The sequence below is a fragment of the Protopterus annectens genome, chromosome 13.part0 (genome assembly GCF_019279795.1).
Source record: "Protopterus annectens isolate FY-2018-M chromosome 13.part0, PAN1.0, whole genome shotgun sequence".
Lineage (NCBI taxonomy): Eukaryota > Metazoa > Chordata > Ceratodontiformes > Protopteridae > Protopterus > Protopterus annectens.
In genome coordinates, this window is record NC_056747.1 from 180,280,984 (window position 1) to 180,299,022 (window position 18,039).

The 18,039-nt window shown below is 43.5% G+C and overlaps 1 protein-coding gene across 2 annotated transcripts in view; it reads left to right on the forward strand.

The window, feature by feature from the left end:
* Window positions 1-18,039, forward strand: part of MAST3 (microtubule associated serine/threonine kinase 3) — a 1,680,970-nt gene that overhangs the window by 759,771 nt on the left and 903,160 nt on the right. For both annotated transcript variants that reach the window (XM_044090757.1, XM_044090758.1), the window contains one exon: window positions 11,741-11,949. In XM_044090757.1, coding sequence (XP_043946692.1) covers window positions 11,741-11,949 — 209 coding nt within the window. The remainder of the gene's footprint in view (window positions 1-11,740; window positions 11,950-18,039) is intronic.

The following is an 18,039-nucleotide window of genomic DNA, read 5'->3' on the forward strand; positions in this document are numbered from 1 at the left end:
AAATTTGCTTTGGATGATTTTATGAGAGCTCTTAGTTTTTTACTTATAGTGATCAAGGGTGTCTTACCCTTTAAGGATTTTGCTCTATCTTGTAGTAGCTTCCTCCTTTTGTTGTAGAGTTTGTTTATGGCTGGGGTCCACCAGACTGGACGCTTGCCTTTGGTACAAAGAGTCTTTGTTTTGCTTGGGATTGCCTTATCCATGCAGTCCTGCAGGTGCTGGTAGAAGGCATTTGTAAGTGATTCAGCGGCTTGAGTACTGTTTTCCGCCGGCTCGGGGGCCTTAAAGGAGACCACACTAGTCTTTAGAAGTGTGAAGTCGGCTTTTGGGAAGTTCTTTACTGTGGTCTTTTTTATTTCAGGTGGGGGTGGGATGAGGACCTCCAGCGAGATTAGTTTGTGATCTGATCTCACCAGTGAGGGGTATACTTCCGGTGTTGAACATTGTGCTTTCTTGTGGAAGATAAATTATTACAGAGTTGGTGTCCAAGAGGCACCCAGGAAGAATATCTTTTTTGCTGGCCATAGGTTCAACTTTTCTTTGAGGGAGAAATGTAGACTGATGAAGCAGCGTTAGGTGCATCCCAGTGCCCTCTATTCATCCCCAACATTGCACTTGGGCAGTCACCCTGTTATCGGTAGATGTGAATGCCCATGGCTCTGAGCTATGACTGGTGCCAGGCATTTTGTAAAAAATCTGGGTGTAGTTACAGTGGTCTACTTGAGAAGACTGACAAACCAAAAGACTGAAAATTCAAAATACTAAACAAATTTTTAATACAGGGGGCAAGCCCCCCCCTGTATCCCTCATGTTGGGGGCTGTGCCCCCCCAAACACACACACACACCCTGATAACTACATATACCAACTCCAAGATCGCACAACAGTGGAGAAGGGGCAAATTCCATCATTCAGTATTTTGAATTTTCAGTCTTTTGGTTTTTTCCGTATTCTGAAGTAGACCCAGTTACAGTAGCCAAACTGAAGGGCAGTGTGGTAAATTAATAGTTGTGACCCCTCCCCACTACAGACCTAAGCTATTGTCTGTGTCCTTTGAAAATACGGATGTTGAGGTATTCGTCCTTCATATTTAATGTCACCAACATGGCCTGAAAACCAGGAGGGGCAAGAGGGCCTGTACAATCAGCATCTTGAATTATGAAATTTGTTTAGCATTAAAAAAAGGTAAAGTAGGTCTCTGTGTCCTGTCCTTTCTTGGAGCAATGGTTAGACTGGCATATAACCCTCTGCCTCATGGCCAAATGGAGCAGATCCCATCATTCCTTTCAGTAACGTCTGCTAAAATGACATGTATGGTGGACAGTCAGTGGCCAAAGTGTCGTCACTATCTGTGTCAACCCCTAGAAGAGAGGAAAGCTGTGACCGATAGTCCAGTTCCTAATCGTCAGAATCAGAGGATTGTTATGAAGTGTAAACTTTCTGTTTCACCTGTAATCAGACAATATGGGCTTTTATTTACATCTGTGGCCTTTAGTTTCTGCAGACTTGATGCATTCAGAAACACTTGCTAAGAGGCTGAAGAAATTTGTGGTCACACAGACCCTTCATAGCCTTTTCACATCTTACAGCACTGAGATTGTATTCTTCTTAGGGGCAAAGTCTACCTCACACATCCCCACTATTCAGACACAAGAGCAGCTACAGCTGAAAGTATTTTACTTCACATTATGTAAAACCTGCTGACCTGTTTAAAGTTGATTTCAAACATGTGTGAAATAACATTTATCATCTAGCTCTCCCTACTTCTGGAGTAAACATCCTTCTTACATTAGGTTTACATCTCCTGTCCATGCTTCTAAACAACCTAGACATTTTTATAAGCCATCTTAATAGCAATCCTATTTGCCAAAATGCAAGCTAATTGATGAGTTTTGCAAAGTTTATCTCTGCCTTTGAAACAAATTTGTAAAGAAAATGGAAGGACCGAGTTGCATCGACATTAAAAGACAAACTTATTTATGCGTTGATGTCTGGGACATGGAGCTGATCAGTCCCCATTTTCACTGGAAAGCCAGGGAGAAAAACCTTTGAAGATTAAAAGAATTACAAGAAATGTTCCCATGGCTTCAGAAATTCTTTATCTGTGATTGTGACCAACACTGCTTTCTCTGCATCCACAATGAGCCCCAGTGCATGTGGTCTGGTAAGTGAGCATGGAGAGCAGCTGCTCATCATGGTCACAGGAGGGACCTGTGAGAAGATTGTGTAGGACCACGTTGATGCCTCCGTGAAGAACAAGCAGCTGTAGTAAACAGACGGCAAGCATGAGCAGCAATGGTAGTCAGCGCAAAAGCCTGCACAGAGTTTAGCAATGCTCGTGTGCCAATCTAGCTTTGTAACTCAAGGGTAAACAATGATAAAAATAGTTACACCTCACCGATAAGCCAGACTGCTCTATAAAATGAATAGTAAATGAAAAAGAGAGAGTCTGTGCCACGTGTACCAGTTCAATAACTTTAATTAAAACACAGTTAAAGCACAAGTTACACTTTCACTAATGGATAGCTTCTTCAGGAAAACAGTAGTTAAAGTCAATCACTTCCTTATATAATTAATGAAAAAATCATGTGATCATTACTTAAAAAATCATGTGACTGTTTAATAAAAAGACATGTGTCTGTTACTTAATGTAACATTATTCATTTAAAAACAATCATTTGTCTATCACTTCATTACTTTATGATGTTTTTAAAAAAATGTATTTAATTTTATTCCTAAGTTCTTTCAAAATATGTTCAATTGAATAAGGCTCATTTAAACCTGGATACCTTTGGGCTCTAAACCTGGCTATCCACTAGTTCTTATCTCTCTCTCTCATTCTTTATATCAATCTCCCCCTCTTATTTTTACAGGAATCGCTTGTAGGATAAGAAACTTAAAATTAAGACACTAATCTGATCCTTGTACATGCTTATATAATGCATTTGTCTCTGTTTGCATATGTATTTCTGACACATGGTCACTTATGGGCTCTTTTAACCAACGGTTGGTATTCCCTACATAAAACTCTTCACATTGCTGGCATGAAGCCATATATACTAGGTTTCTAGTGTCACAAGTGCCGTAAGCTCTTAAATAAAATGGTGCCTGTTTAACTGGATGTGTGAGGACTTTTTCTGTGTTAATACACTTACAAAATTGACATTTATAGCATTTATATATTCCTTGTTTTGTACTCCATGTTTGTTCCTGTTCTTTATAACATAAAATGTTCTAAAGATCATTACTTCTCTTGTATGTAAAACTTAAAGGACAACAATGGGATTCTATTATTAAATGCTCAACTTCTCTGTTTTCTTTCTCCCTACTTAATTTCCCTGCTATGAATAAACAAAAATACAGCATTTAAAATATTTTAAATCAACTGTTTCTCTCCACTAGAACAGTACCTTACTGTACTGTGGTGGTTTCACTTCCGAAAAAACTTTTATCCTGCCCTGGAAAAGCTTGCTGCAGTCTGCAACTCATTGATATCATCAAGGTCACTGAATACAGGTAGTTTTCTGGCCACTTCCTCCCCAAGCTGACATCACCACAACCATCCTAAAAACTCACCCATGCTGTGATGTCACAGACCCCTGGTCCTTCCCCTACCCATACAGAAGGTAAAAGATAGAACAAGGAAAGAGTACATTAGTCAAGTCTCCTGCTGTGAGCTGTCAATCACAGCAGGTAAGAGCTTAAATTACCCATAGCAATTTGACAGCAAGGGAATTTAGGTGTGAAGGGGGGTGGGATATGAACCAAAGTAGTACAATTCAAGCTTTACAAAAGACTGCATTTTAGCCATTCTAAAAAGAAGCAGCAGTAAAAAGCACTCTGAAAGGCTGTTCTACAGCATTTGCACTGTTAGTGTTTTAAGTCGTCATTGAAGGCATGAAATGTTACTTAAAACTAACTGACTGAAAGACAGCAGTGCATGCACATAAAGTCAATGTAGTGATAGCAGCTTTAGGAAGAATGAAGCCTACGTGATGTAAATTTTTTTGCAGACAAGCACTGCACTGTGGGATACCTAAAGGCAGACTAAACACATTACTCCAAGATGCCAGACCTCATGTGGTCAGACTGAGAAATTGTGTATAAAATGTTTCAAAACCTGTAAATAGTCCCAGAGTGATGATAAAATGTAGGAAACATGAAACCATGATGAAATAAACATGTTTTTTGAGTCTCTGGGTGCCGTTCTCCTTCAAGTAGTCTTGTCCTATTTGTTTCAACTGAGGCAGTTGTACTGTAGGCCAATATTTCTTTATTATTTTCTTAACTACTGATGTATTTCTATTGTTTGTCAACATACATCTATTCCTTGATTTAAAAGTCCTATCACTCTTTGTTCACTAATAATTTTCACTGCTGTGAAGATTGGTTTTATGTTGTTAGTCCTATGCATCTTAACTTCTTGTTCATCAACATATGCTCGTTGTTCATTATATCCTCTTGTTAGGAAATCATTAGCCAAATTATCCATTTGGTCATTCATAGTTTGGTCATTTGTGTTCTGTTTTGTCACCCATACCATCTTATTCTTATCTGTGTTTTGAAAAATGTGCTGGGGGATGCATGCTGGTTCTATGTAGGTAAGTAGGTAAGTAACTTCTTTCATATATAAAGTTGTTTCAGTTCTCTTTTTAGAATTTCTATTTAGTCTGATATCCAAGACGTCTGTATGTGTAAAATGTACTGAACTTTTAAACCTGAAGAAATCATTCGTTGTATTGATGTATTTCAGAAATTCATCAAATGCTAACAAAGAACCATATCAAATGAACAAATCATCTACAAAGAGTTTGTAAAAAAGTATATTTTTACAGTAAGGATTGCAGTCTGATAAGTATTAATTTTCCCATTGATTCATCACTATATTAGCATTGGTGTTTGCGACACGAGTGCCCATCGCTACACCCTTTGCTTGTTTATAATAGTGTTCATGAAATAGGAAAACATTTTTCTGCAACACAGTCTCTAACAGTGCACATATTGCATTAGTTTCTGTGATGGTATATAAAGAATGCTGCACTATGTGTTCCTGTAAATTTTCGATATCTGTATCATTCGGTATAGATGTGAACAGAGTCAACATCTAAAGTGATAAAGTAACATTCCAAGTGTCATTCCTAGTGTCATTAGCTCATTCTACCTAATACAGAGAGAACATCTGAGAAGGCCTTCTGTTCCTCCTTTCTCCCTTTCTTAAAAAAAAAAAAAAAAAAAAAATCTCCTTGTGTTCTGACTGTGCTTCTCAAACATTTTGGAAATATAGAGTATATTTCAGTGCATTTATTATAACTCTATTTACCTTAATATTGCTACAGCTCAAGTGCTCTAGGTTGCACTGCATCTGAATTGTTTGTGTGTTTTAGCTGCTTTTCTGTATATATAGACTTCTCTGTTTATGTAGACTAGCTACTTATTCTACTGTATTACTGCCTCTTAAATCGTTTTTCAGTTGTGCACTTGCCTTGCTTCATACTGTTCAGGACTACACACTCAATTGTGTTAGCCTTTTCTGTGTTTATTTACTGTATTATTGCATTGTTTAGCCTGTTTTAACAAAAAAAAAAAATACTATCTTGTTTCCCACCTTTCCTAGACTGTATAGTCCATATCCCAGGCTTTGCTCGTCTCAGGACTTTATTTTCTGTCTTCAGAGCTATCCAGACCTTGCTGTGGTAGAGGGAAGTCCTACTGCTTACCAGTGGGAGTGGTGAGCATTGTACTGCCTATCTAACACTAGAGGAGTGGTTTCCAGCTCTGAAATTGTAATTTTATTAGCCTTTTTGGGCTGATTTCTTTCCCTTTCATCTTTCTGGCTTAAAAACGTGTGTGTTTGCGCACTTTTCTTATTGTGCAGCACTGTGGGGCTACAGTTAAACTATTCCAGGTGCCAGAAAGTTTGCTCTTCAAATTTTCCCTTAGAACTAGCTGGTTTCTCAGTAGTAGCACTAAAATCTGAACCCCTGTGACTAGCACTTGCTCTAGAACCTGCTGGAAAGCACTAGGAAGCCTGAAACTGATACAAGCACTCAACTCTCCTTGTCAATAAGGAGAAATTAATCATAGGCACTAAACAGCCTATAATTGCAAAGTACCTTGCAAAGGTAAGGGAAAATAGCTCTTGTACTTCACAAAAAAAGCACCTAAACAGGCACATCCAAAGGTCAGCTTCTGGTGATTTCTCTTGTCCACCTGGTAAATCTGGGCATACTGGAGCAATGCGGCAACTGCCTCATGTACACAGACAACCCTCTCCTCCTACCACCCAACACTACAACCTGCGAGAGATGCACTTACATAGCCAAACTGGAAGCAAAGCTCTCTCTGGCCAAGATTGTGCTAGACAGTCAAGAGGAGAAGGTTAACACCTGCACTACACCTCAAGCAACTCAAAGCTCTTCAAAACCCACACCATCAACACCCACACATAGCAACACTAAACTCACATATGCGGAGGCCGTTAACATTAACCTGCCCAAGCAACAAGGACCTCCGAAGCTGAAACGCAAACACCAGTCAAAACCAAAGTGACACATAGCTCACAACACCAGTGTGCCCCTCCCAACAATAGCCCCTAAGGCAAGACAGTGTACCCAACACTTTAGTCATAGGTGACTCTATAGTCAGGCACACTGATGTCCCACTCACCAGGCTGAGCAAGGAGAAAATTACAGTCAGCTGCCTGTCAGGTGCCAGGATCCGCCACATAACGCATGCATTCACGTCACTCCACAACAAGTACAAATACGACTCTGTCATTGTCCATGTTAGAGTGAATGACTTAAGATGTACCTCCCTGGACTACATGAAAAGAGACATGGAAGAGCTCTCGGATCATGTGGCCCAGGCAGGTATGACTCTAGCCCTGAGTAGCATCCTGCCTTTGCCCAGAATGGTACCACAGTTTGTTTGTTTCTTTCGGCTTTTCCCGGTTAGGGGTCGCAACAGCGGAACTCCGGTCCGCTAATGATTGGCGGTAGAGTTTTACGTGCTGGCTTGCCGGGCCTAACGCACAACTTTCAACAAAGGAATGCCCGTTCACACATGTCGCCACACAGAAGACGCTCTAACTGAGAATCGAACGGGCAACGTCTAACTGTGAGGTGACAACGCTACCGCAGTACCACCACCGCAGTACCAGAATGATACTACAGTATAAGGACAAAATGATTGACTTCAGCAATTGGCTAAGCTTCTGGTGTCATTCAAAGAGGATCCAGTATCTGTCTGCCTGACAAGACATGATCGACAAACCACAATGCTTTGCCAGAGATGGTCTGCACCTGTCACCCCTTGGATTCAGGTAACTGACTAAAGCTCTTGCCACCTCTGTAGTGCCTTTTTTAGGCAAGGTTCAAAGGTCAAAACCACCACCTTAACCGATACAAGCATGCAAAATCTAAAGGTAATGCTACTCAATGCTAGACGTCTAAACCTCAAAATGCACTTTCTCGAGGCACTCCTAAAAATGGAGAACACTGATATCTGTTCAGTAACTGAGACCTGGTTCAAGGGTCCAGAGAGCACTCCTGCAATACCAGGCTACAACTTTTACCACACTTTTCGGCCACAAAACCAAGACTGAAACACTAAAGGTGGTGGAGTGTCCATATTCATCAAGGATATTCACACCTCCAGGCTTGTTGCCCAACACGATGCATCTGAAATTCTCCAGGTGCAACTAACACTAGGTAAGACTGCAATCCAATTCGTAGCTTGCTACAGATCCCCCACCATTCCCCAAGATTCTCATCACACCTTTCTAAACATACCGGAAAATATTAAGATACAGCCAAACACCTTAATACTGGGTGATTTCAACTACCCTGCCATTAACTGGGAAAACTACTCTGGTACCAACACCTTTTCCCAACGGTTCTTGGAATTCATAAATTCCAATGCCCTGGATCAACTAATCCATTGTCCCACCAGGGGCTCCAATATCCTAGACTTGGTCATTACCAACATGGGAGATAGATGCTCCACACCAGTGGTCACCCCCTCATTGGTCAGGTCTGACCATAAGCAAATCACCCTTGACATCCACATCCCACCGCCACCCCCCAGTAAGGAAACCTCCGTAAAAAAAACTTCTCCAAAGCCAACTTCATGCTACTGAAGTCAGACGTGACAAACTTCATGACACCCATGCAGATGGGATCTGAAAGTTTGACTGCTGAATCCAACACTAAAGCACTGTGCGAGCACATCCACTCATGCATGAATCATGCCATCCCAAAGAGAACCAAGATGCTCTCCTCCAAAAAAAGGAAGCCAATCTGGTGGTCCCCTGCTATAAGCAAACTATACAACAGAAGGAAGAAACTGTTGCAGAAAAGAGGAAAATCCCAGGATGCAAAAAACTCCCTCGCCCGCCTCAGTAAGAAGCTGAGATCCCTCATAAAATCCTCAAAAGCTAGTTACGAAAATAAAATTGCCAAAAATTCCAAAATCAACCACAAGGCATTCTACAGTTATGTCAAGAATCTAAATGGCAATGCTCAGATCTGCTCTGAGCTACAACAAAATGGCATTAAATATACTGATCCCAAGGATATTGCCAATATCCTGGCAGATCAATTTAGTGCCAACTTCACCCCCTAAAAGGCCCATCTCAATACCAAAAGATTGCCAAATTCTGGTAATCACGGCCACATAGGTAGAAACTGCACTCTCCAAAGCTAAGAATACAGCATCCATGGGACCAGATGACATCCCGGGCTGTGTACTACATGAACTACAAAATGAATTGGCACCTCACCTAAGTGTCATGTTTAATCATAGCCTCACCTCAGGCTTCGTGCCCACTGAGTGGCGCACAGCTACAGTTATCCCACTCCACAAGGGGGATCCACCTCGGATCCCGGGAACTACCGTCCCATCAGTCTGACGAGCCTGATCTGCAAGGGCATGAAACGCATTATCATGGAACTTATAAACAAAGACATTGGCAGCCTTCAAACACTGGACCCCACCCAGTGTGGGTTCGTGAAGGGCTGATCTTGTCTCCTGAACCTGATTGACTTCTTCGAATCAGTCTCCAGAGCTGTGGATGAGGGTAAGGTGGTCCACACAGCCTATCTGGACCTTGCCAAAGCCTTCGACACCATCCCCCACTGTGGAATCATAGATAAACTTACTAAGCTGGGCATAAATCCCTACATCACTCGATGGGTTGCCAACTGGCTTACTGACAGAGCCCAGACTGTCAAAGTAAACTACTCCAAATCCAGCTCCAGGCAAGAGACAAGTGGGAGTACCTCAGGTTTCAGCCCTGGGACCACTCTTGTTTGGCATCTACTTCTCTGAAGTACAGGCCAACACTAAGGGACTTTGGCTCACAAACTTCGCAGATGACTGCAAACTGGGAGCCATTATTGAATCCCCAAATGATGTGGATATTCTACGAAAGGGCCTTACCGAAACAGATGCCTGGTGCCAGAGCCATGGGCTCAAGCTTAATACCAAAAAATGCATAGTTATTCCCTTTGGAAAAAAACATGTACCCATGAATTACCACATAGGTGGCAGTACACTAAACATCGAAAGTGTGATGAGAGGCTTAGGGACACAGGTGGACAGTGATCTCACCTTCGATAACCACTTCGCCACAACAGTCAGGAAATCCTTTTATGTGGCACACCTCATCATTAAAGGCTTTTCATCCAGAAAAAAGGAGATCATTGTCCCACTGTACTCATCTCTCATTGCACCCATTATAGAGTATAATGCCCCGTTTGGTATGTATCTCACAAGACATCTGCAACAGCTGGAAAGGCCGCAGAAACACCTCACTAAAAGAATCACAGGCCTAAAGCAGATGCCATATGCTGACCATCTAAAAAGAACTTCAGCTGTACTCTGTGGCATATAGTCTACTCAGAGGCGATCTCCGTTTAACATACAAGACCATGTCAAACCCTGAGCTGTTGGACATGCTCCACTTAAAGAAATCCCAATCCCTCAGAGCCACATGCTCCAGGGATCTAAACCTTGTCATCACAATAAAGAAAACATGCTGAAGGGATTAGGTTCCTGACCCACTTGACTCCCCATACTCTGGAATAGACTGCCCATAAATGTCAAGCAGAGCACCTCCTTGTCCCTCTTCAAAAGGAACCTTGATGATTGGATGGGAGATAGGAAATTCACCCCGGGGATCATATCAGTCACCTTGCTAGACAGGGGTCCAGGGAAGTAAATATTGTGGGAAAAAATATCCAGGGAATTGTTATGGCTAGGCTTGTATAGGCCCTAGAGCCGATAGGCTAGTACCAACCTATGAACCTAAAATATCATTGACTGATAACTTTTTACAGCTATTATATACTTGATTATCTGTATCCTTTATGGTCATTGTTGATGAATTTAATGCTTCTTTTAAATTAGTTTCCAAACGTTTTCATGTAGGCTCTGTAACCCAGCCCCTTGATGACACTATTGGTCTCAGTGGTGGTTCAGTCAAAGATTGATTTATTTTTGGAACTCCGTATATCACGGGTATCTTCAGTGATGGAACATGCAAGAAATCTAAATCTTCTAATGAAATTTCTCCATTTAAATGAGTGAGTTAAGGCTGTGTATAGTAGACATCACATAATTTCTATTAATTATTGTCCAGTCATCCGTAGACAACATGTTTAAGCATGCATGTATTGTAATACTCTGCATCCAGTACTACTACAGCCCATTCCTTATCTGCACTTTTAATGACTATATCTGCAGTCATTACTAAAGATTTTAAAGCTTGTTGCTCCAATGTTAAGCCATAATAAGTCTTATTTATAGGTTTCATAAATAAGTTACACAACTCATTCACTACAACCATTTCAAATGCTGCTATCACTGGATTGGCTACTGGAATAAATGTACTGGTGTGTTTGTTCTTTATCAAAGGGGAAGTCTCCCTGTCCCCATATATTAAAGTTAAGTTTACATTTCTTGTAAAAAGTTTGAACTCCAAAAGAGTGTCATTTAAAACCTGTATTCTTTAACAGTGGTATGATGACCTCTCTGGACCAAGATGCCATGCCATTGCTTTTAAGTTGATTAACATAGAAGGAGTTTCTTACCACCTTGGACACATCTTGGTCAAAGGCTAGGTTGCAGTCTACATGAGTTCCGTGACTAGTGAATCAACTTTTAGGTACTTGGGGTGGCCGAACTCGCAAAAGGTTACTGTAATGCATTTCTTGGTATTTACTTTTAAGCCATGGCTTTGACACCAAGCATTTACGCTAGTCCTTTCTGAAAGGTAGTGGCATTTTGGAGTGAGGGGTTCAGTGACTGCCCCTTGTTTGCAATCATCTGCGAGCTTGGTTAGCCAGAGGCCTTTGACATCTGAGAAGCAGATGCCAACGAGGAGTTGGCCAGCACAGAGCCCTGGATGACTCCAGTGGTAACCATCCACTTTGTGGAGGTGGCCTGACTGATTGTAATGTTTCTGATCCTATCAATGAGCCAGCTAGTCATCCAGTGGTGTTACAAAGGGGGTTTATACAGTTACATAAGTTTGTTGACAATGCCTTGAGTAGGGTATTGTATCAAGTGCTTTAGTCCGATCTAGGTAGGTAGTATGTGTTGTATTTTATCCTGTGTTGAACCACACTTATTGTAAAACCACTGTTTTGTTGGCTTTATTGTATTTTTAATTTAAAGCCACCATTGTCATGAGAATCACATACAGTACTCCAGGATTTAATGCACTTAAATGTTATTTTTAGGGCTGTGCATCTTGTGAGACACAAAGAAACTCGACAGCTATTTGCCATGAAGAAGATCAACAAACAGAACCTTATCCTAAGGAACCAGATCCAGCAGGTGTTTGTGGAACGTGACATCTTGACATTTGCAGAAAACCCCTTTGTGGTCAGCATGTACTGCTCCTTTGAGACCAGACGCCATCTGTGCATGGTTATGGAGTATGTGGAAGGTAACACTATAACTCTTATGATGAAGAATTATTCCTTGAAAATTATAAGGTCTCTACAGTTAATAAGACTGGGCTTGCACCCATGAGTAAAAATGTTTGTACTGAGCCAGAAAAGTGATAACTTATGTTTGTATTTGTCTGGACATTTTGTTGATATTTACCAATATCTGTAATCACAGTTTCATTCTTTATGTGGCAAATGAAATGGCTTACAGTTTGTTAGCATAATGAATTGATGTTGATATGCCATTGCGTCAACCATGTCCTGTAACAGTCACAGTTCGGAGACCTGACCAAGAGTGGTAGTGGTGGAGGAAGTGTTTAACTGTTGCTTTTGTTTCTTAACAGACAGAGGGTTCTGTCTGTGATTTATTTAACTGTACTGCCAGACTCACCACTAGTGATGGTTAAAGGTAGTCTACTTTGCAAACTGAATGCAGATGTGCTGGTATGTACAATTCCTTGTACACAGACAAGCTGAAGTATTTGCATATCACAGCATGAACTCTTGTTTACCTTCTATTAATAAATCACCAAGACCCCTCAACAGTTCATCAGTGGTCCATTTCCTTTCCTGCATTCTCTCATACTTCCACAGTTGCTTACGAGCAGTTTACCATTATGTAAGTTATCCCGATCCTGCATCTTTGGCGTAAGCTAAGTCACTGAGCATGGGGCTTGGAAAACGTACCAAAAGGTGTAAGAGGTACAGGGACTATGCAGACTGTGTGTGAAAATAACTGCAAACTGAAAAAATGGAAAGAATCAGTAGTCCTAATTGCATGATGCTTTAGACAGAAGTGCTCCAATTCAGATAAATGAAGTTAAAAAGGAAGAGGATCAGAGGTACAATTTTGAAAACAAACCAGTATATACTGCTGATGTTTACAGTGATTTATACAAGAATGTAGAATGTCTGAATACTGCCATTTTTTGGTTATTTGGCAAAGAATATATATAAATTTCAGACTTTCAAAACCTCAAATTGCTATTGCTTATGCTCGAGACCATAAAAAAGAACCGATGTTAAGTTGTCTATCTCGCCTTCATTCTTGCTGGATGGGTTCGGAGCCGACCTCGGCTCCGACTCGGCCACTCTAAAAGCTCGAGAGTTGGTTCCACCGGCTCGAGGCTCCCCTTATATCCCACAATGCTAGGCGAGAGTTACCTCAGATCTCGTTTGCCGCTACAGCGATCGAGGTGTTGGTTTTTCTACCGGCTTGTTGGTAAGTGTATTTTCAGTAAAGTTAGAATACTTAAACCCCTATATTTTTAAGTTTAACTACTTTTCCCTTAGTTTAGTGGATTTCTACCCTTTTTTTCATAAAATCCCGTTTCTTTCCCACAAGAACTTAAAAGTTCTCCCTCGGGCCTTCTGGCCTTCCCCCATTCCCTAGTGGTGTGTGTGTGTTGCTCTTAATTAAAACTTTTAGTTAATTGTTTTATTTTTGAGTTTTAAAATAAGATAAGTGTAATCAGTGTGTCTGACTGAGTGTGTGTGGTTACACTTTCTTGTTCTAGGATGTCTAAAGACACAAAGGTCTCAGGCTTCAAGAAGTGTGATGCGTGCTGTCAGAAAATGTCTCTGACAGACGGTCACACTTCTTGTGTCTACTGCCTGGGGCCTTTGCACCTGCAGGACTCCTGTGCTGTATGCCACGGCTTCAGTCCCAGGGTCCTGCAGGAAAGAAAGAACAAGTTGATCCTAAGGGGTCTACTTAAGCCTGAGGATTCCCTTTCTGTCTCTGGGAAGCCCTCCAAGGCTTATAGGTCCTCGGCTCCAGCTACTGAGCCGAGACCTAAGGCTGCTAAACCTACGTCTGCATCGGCTCCGGCTGGAGCCGATGAGTCTACAGCTTCTGTGGTTCCCTCGGCTCCGGCTGGAGCCGAGGTATTAGAAATCCTTGTCGGCTCCGACCAGACCTTCGGAGCCGACATCTAGGAAGAGATCTAGGTCACCATCCCTTGGCTCCGTTCATTCGGCTCCAGCATCTCCTCTGCTGTCTGAACGGAGCCATAAATCTCACTCCTCTAGGTCATCGAGGCTGTCGGATCATGACCTTCAGAGGGTAGTGAGTCGACTTCTTAAGTCCGAGGCACTGGCCCAAATGCTTCAGAGCCCGACTCATCAGTCGATGCCTGCCCCTGTCCATCAATATGTTCCTCCTCCGACTCAGTTGAGCTCGGGCCGGGCGTTGAACCGAGACTGTGGTAGCGCCGGAGCCGATACAGATGTCTTCGGCTCCATCGCCGGCTCCGATTTCTTCTTTCGAAGAATCTCGGCGCCGGACTTCCCTCGTCGGCTCGAGGGGTGAGTGGCATCGGACCCTTGTCCGACCCCGCTCTTCCTCTCGGAGCTCGGCGCTGGTGAGTTCGGCTCCGACATCGGCCTCGAGCCATCACTGTCGGTGCCGAGGGAGGTTCTCAGCTTCTCGGAGCGGGACCTCTGGCTGTGCCTGACAGGGGTGCTCGAGGTCATGCGGAGTGTGTTAGAGCCTGGCTCTACTCCACAGTCGGCTCCGTCCGCCCCTCCCTCTACGGTGCCTCAGGTCAAGTCGACTCACTCCCTCATCCCGGACCGCAGAGAGCCAGCTCCTCAGGAACCCCCTGTGGGGATCTCATCCTCTTCCGAGGCCTCTCCTGATTTGGCAGAAGAGCCCCTCGGAAGAGGAAGTGTAAGAGGAAACACATTGACTCACCTGAGTCCATCACATCTGACACAGATTTAGAGGATTCCGAGGGTTCCCCCCGTTCCCCTTCTGAAGATGTCTCTTTTGCAGACATTCTAGAAATCCTCAAGCAGAGGGGAAATTGGCCAGCCCTTAACCCTTCGGAGGATGAATCTGTGTACCTTGAGGCGTTTGGCTCTCGTCCTTCCACCTCCTGGGTGTCTTCCCCCCTTTGACCCCCTCATGCTGGTGGTGGCTAAAGGCATGGATGGCTCCTGATTCAGTGGACCCCACTCCCAGGAGACCCTCAAAATTCATAACGGCACCAGCAGACAAACAGTTCTTGACAAAAGGAGTTTCTGTGGATGCTATGGTGGTGGCTGCTGCCACTAAGAAGGAACTAGCTGATCCTTCAGTACCTGTCCATCCACCTAACAAGGAATCTAGGTCCATGGACAGGTACGGGAAGCGGATGTTCTCATCAGCGACATTTGCTATGCGTTCGCTGAACTACCTGTGCCATTTTACTCGTCTTCAAAGGGACTTGATTAAAGAAGCGAGTGACATGTTGAAGGACCCTACAGCTGCGGGTTTTCAAGATAAGATGAACTCTCAGCTGGCTACCCTTAACTCCATAGCCAACTCCTCCATGCGCCTCCTTTCTTATGCGGCTGATGGAGCGAGCAGGGCCGCAGGGACAGGTGTGGCCTTACGTAGGCATGCCTGGATGCGGCTGTGCAATTTTGCGGACCCCTTCAAGACGTCTTTCACTAATTCCCCGTTTGATGGATCATCTCTCTTTGGTCCTCAAGTGAAAGAAACCTTGACTAGGTGCGAGACTGATGGCAAGACTCTTTCTGCCGTCGGAGTCCGTTTTTCTACTCCTTCTAGGCCTTACCCCAAAGGCCAGAAAAGTGGGAAAATGTGGTTCCGTAAACAATCTCAAGGGACTTCGCCTGACGCACAGAGTCGGTTCCCCACCAGAGGCAGAGGCGGGAATAACAATGGTAGACGTCGCCCTCGAGGCAGGGGGGCTCCGCAGAACCAGGGCAATCGAGAAGCTTTCTCTGATAAGCCCTTTCAGCATCCCTGAGGTGTTGCCCGACTGCCCACCTTCGGAGGCAGTCGGGGGAAGATTGTCACTGTACCCAGAAGCCTGGCTATCCCTGACTCAAGACAAATGGGTACAGTCCGTCATTTCCGAAGGCTATTCTATTCCCTTTCTTCGCATTCCAAACCAATCAAAAAAATCCCTTCCAGATGTTCCACCCGCTCAAAGGGATCTAGCGGTTTTGGAAATTTCAAAGCTGCTTGCAAAAAGAGCAATTCAGCCAGTTCCAGCAGACCAGCAAGGATCCGGAATCTACTCAAGGTTCTTTTTAGTTCCAAAGAAAACAGGGGACAGGGGACTGGAGACCAATTTTGGATCTCAGTATCTTGAACAGATCAGTCAAGAAAACAAGATTTCGGATGGTCACGCTGCAGTCCATCCTTCCCCTATTGGGAAAAGGAAACTGGATGTGCTCTATAGACCTTCAGGATGCGTACTATCACATAAAAATGAACAGACGCTCCAGAAGATTCCTCCGCTTCAGGCTGGGAACCAGTCATTTTCAATTCAGGGCCCTGCCCTTTGGTCTCACCACTGCCCCCCGGGTGTTTACCAAATGCATGGCAGTGGTAGCTTCTCACCTGAGACGACAAGGATTCCAGGTGTTTCCATATTTGGACGACTGGCTCCTCACAGCTCCCACCAAGCATCTCCTTCTGATGGCCAGAGATTACACCTTCGCATTTGTCAAAAGTTAGGCATTTCAATAAATTGCGAAAAGTCTGTTTTGTCGCCTTGTCGTACTATTACCTTCATAGGCGCAAATCTAGACACAGTAGACATGTCTGCGAGGCTAACAGATCAGAGAATAACAGACATACACAAACTGGTCTCACTCCTTTTCAACAACAACAGAATCAAAGCCAGGTTAGTTCTGAAAGTGTTGGGAATTATGGCGGCCATACCTCTGCTTCCATTAGCCAGATTCCACATGCGAATCCTTCAATGGATGCTCTTTACACAATGGTCATACCAGCAACTTCCAATGTCCCACACCATTATGATCACGCAGCGTGCAGGAATCATCTCATGTGGTGGATGTCTTCCCTCAGCTCTTGTTGGGAAGACCCTTTGTTCCTCCCTCCGGTTGCTACTCTGACAACGGACGCCTCCCTGATCGGGTGGGGGGGGCATTATCAGGGCAGGACGGTCCAGGGCACATGGCAACCAGACGAATGCCACTTGCACATAAATGTTCTGGAGATGAGAGCAGTGCTTTTAGCGTTGCAAGCCCTTCAAGACTCTCTTCCCTTAGGAACGATTGCAATCCAGACAGACAATATGTCTGTAGTGTGGTACATCAACAAACAAGGCGGAACCAGGTTCTACCCCTGTGTCGAGAAGCACTCAGATTGTGGCAATGGGCGATTTCTTCTCAGCGGTTTCTGATAGCAACGCACATCCCGGAAGTCCAATCAAATCGGACAAGTTGAGCAGAGCTATTCTCATGCCTCACGAGTGGTCTCTGAAAGACTCTGTTGTGAGAGAAATTTTTCTCAAGTGGGGTCAGCCTTGCTGCGATCTTTTTGCTACTCCCCAAAACAGCAAGTGCAGAGATTATTTCACTCTATTCCCTTTACCAGGCCATCCCAGCAGAGACGCTCTAGTCCAAGTTTGGCCCCGGGGACTTCTGTATTCATTTCCCCCCTTCCCACTAATCTCTCAAGCGATACAGAAAGCTATCGCTCAGAAGGCCTCGTTGATCCTCATTGCTCCTTACTGGCCTCGACAGGTGTGGTTCCCCTTTCTACATCAATTTCTATTGGAGCGACCTTGGCATCTGGACCTAGTTCCAGATCTTTTGATCCATCAGTCGGGTCAGTTTCATCGCTCCCTCCCCTCACTGAACCTCACTGCTTGGTTCCTCCAATTCCAACCTTAGCCAGGCTTCCTCAATTATCTCACTCCGTTCGAGATATTTTGATAGCTTCCCATAAATCTTCCACTCGGAAGATTTATTTGAGTAAGTGGAAACGCTTCACATATTGGGCTCAAGGAAGGCACATAGATCCTTTCACTGCTTCTATCCAGATAGTCCTTGATTTTCTAGCTGAACTCTTCCATGCAGGTTCATCTCCTTCTACTCTTAAAGTTCAATTGGCAGCTATTTCTAACTTTCATGTGGGTATTTCTGAGTCTGCCTTAATGTCCCACAAACTTTGTAAGGCCTTTTTGAAAGGAGTTTTTCTTCTCAGACCTCCTATAAGAAATCCTCCTCCTCCATGGGACCTAAACTTAGTTCTGAGTTCTTTAATTCTTTCCCCTTTCGAACCTGCAGCCTCCTGTTCTTTAAAATTGCTATCATGGAAA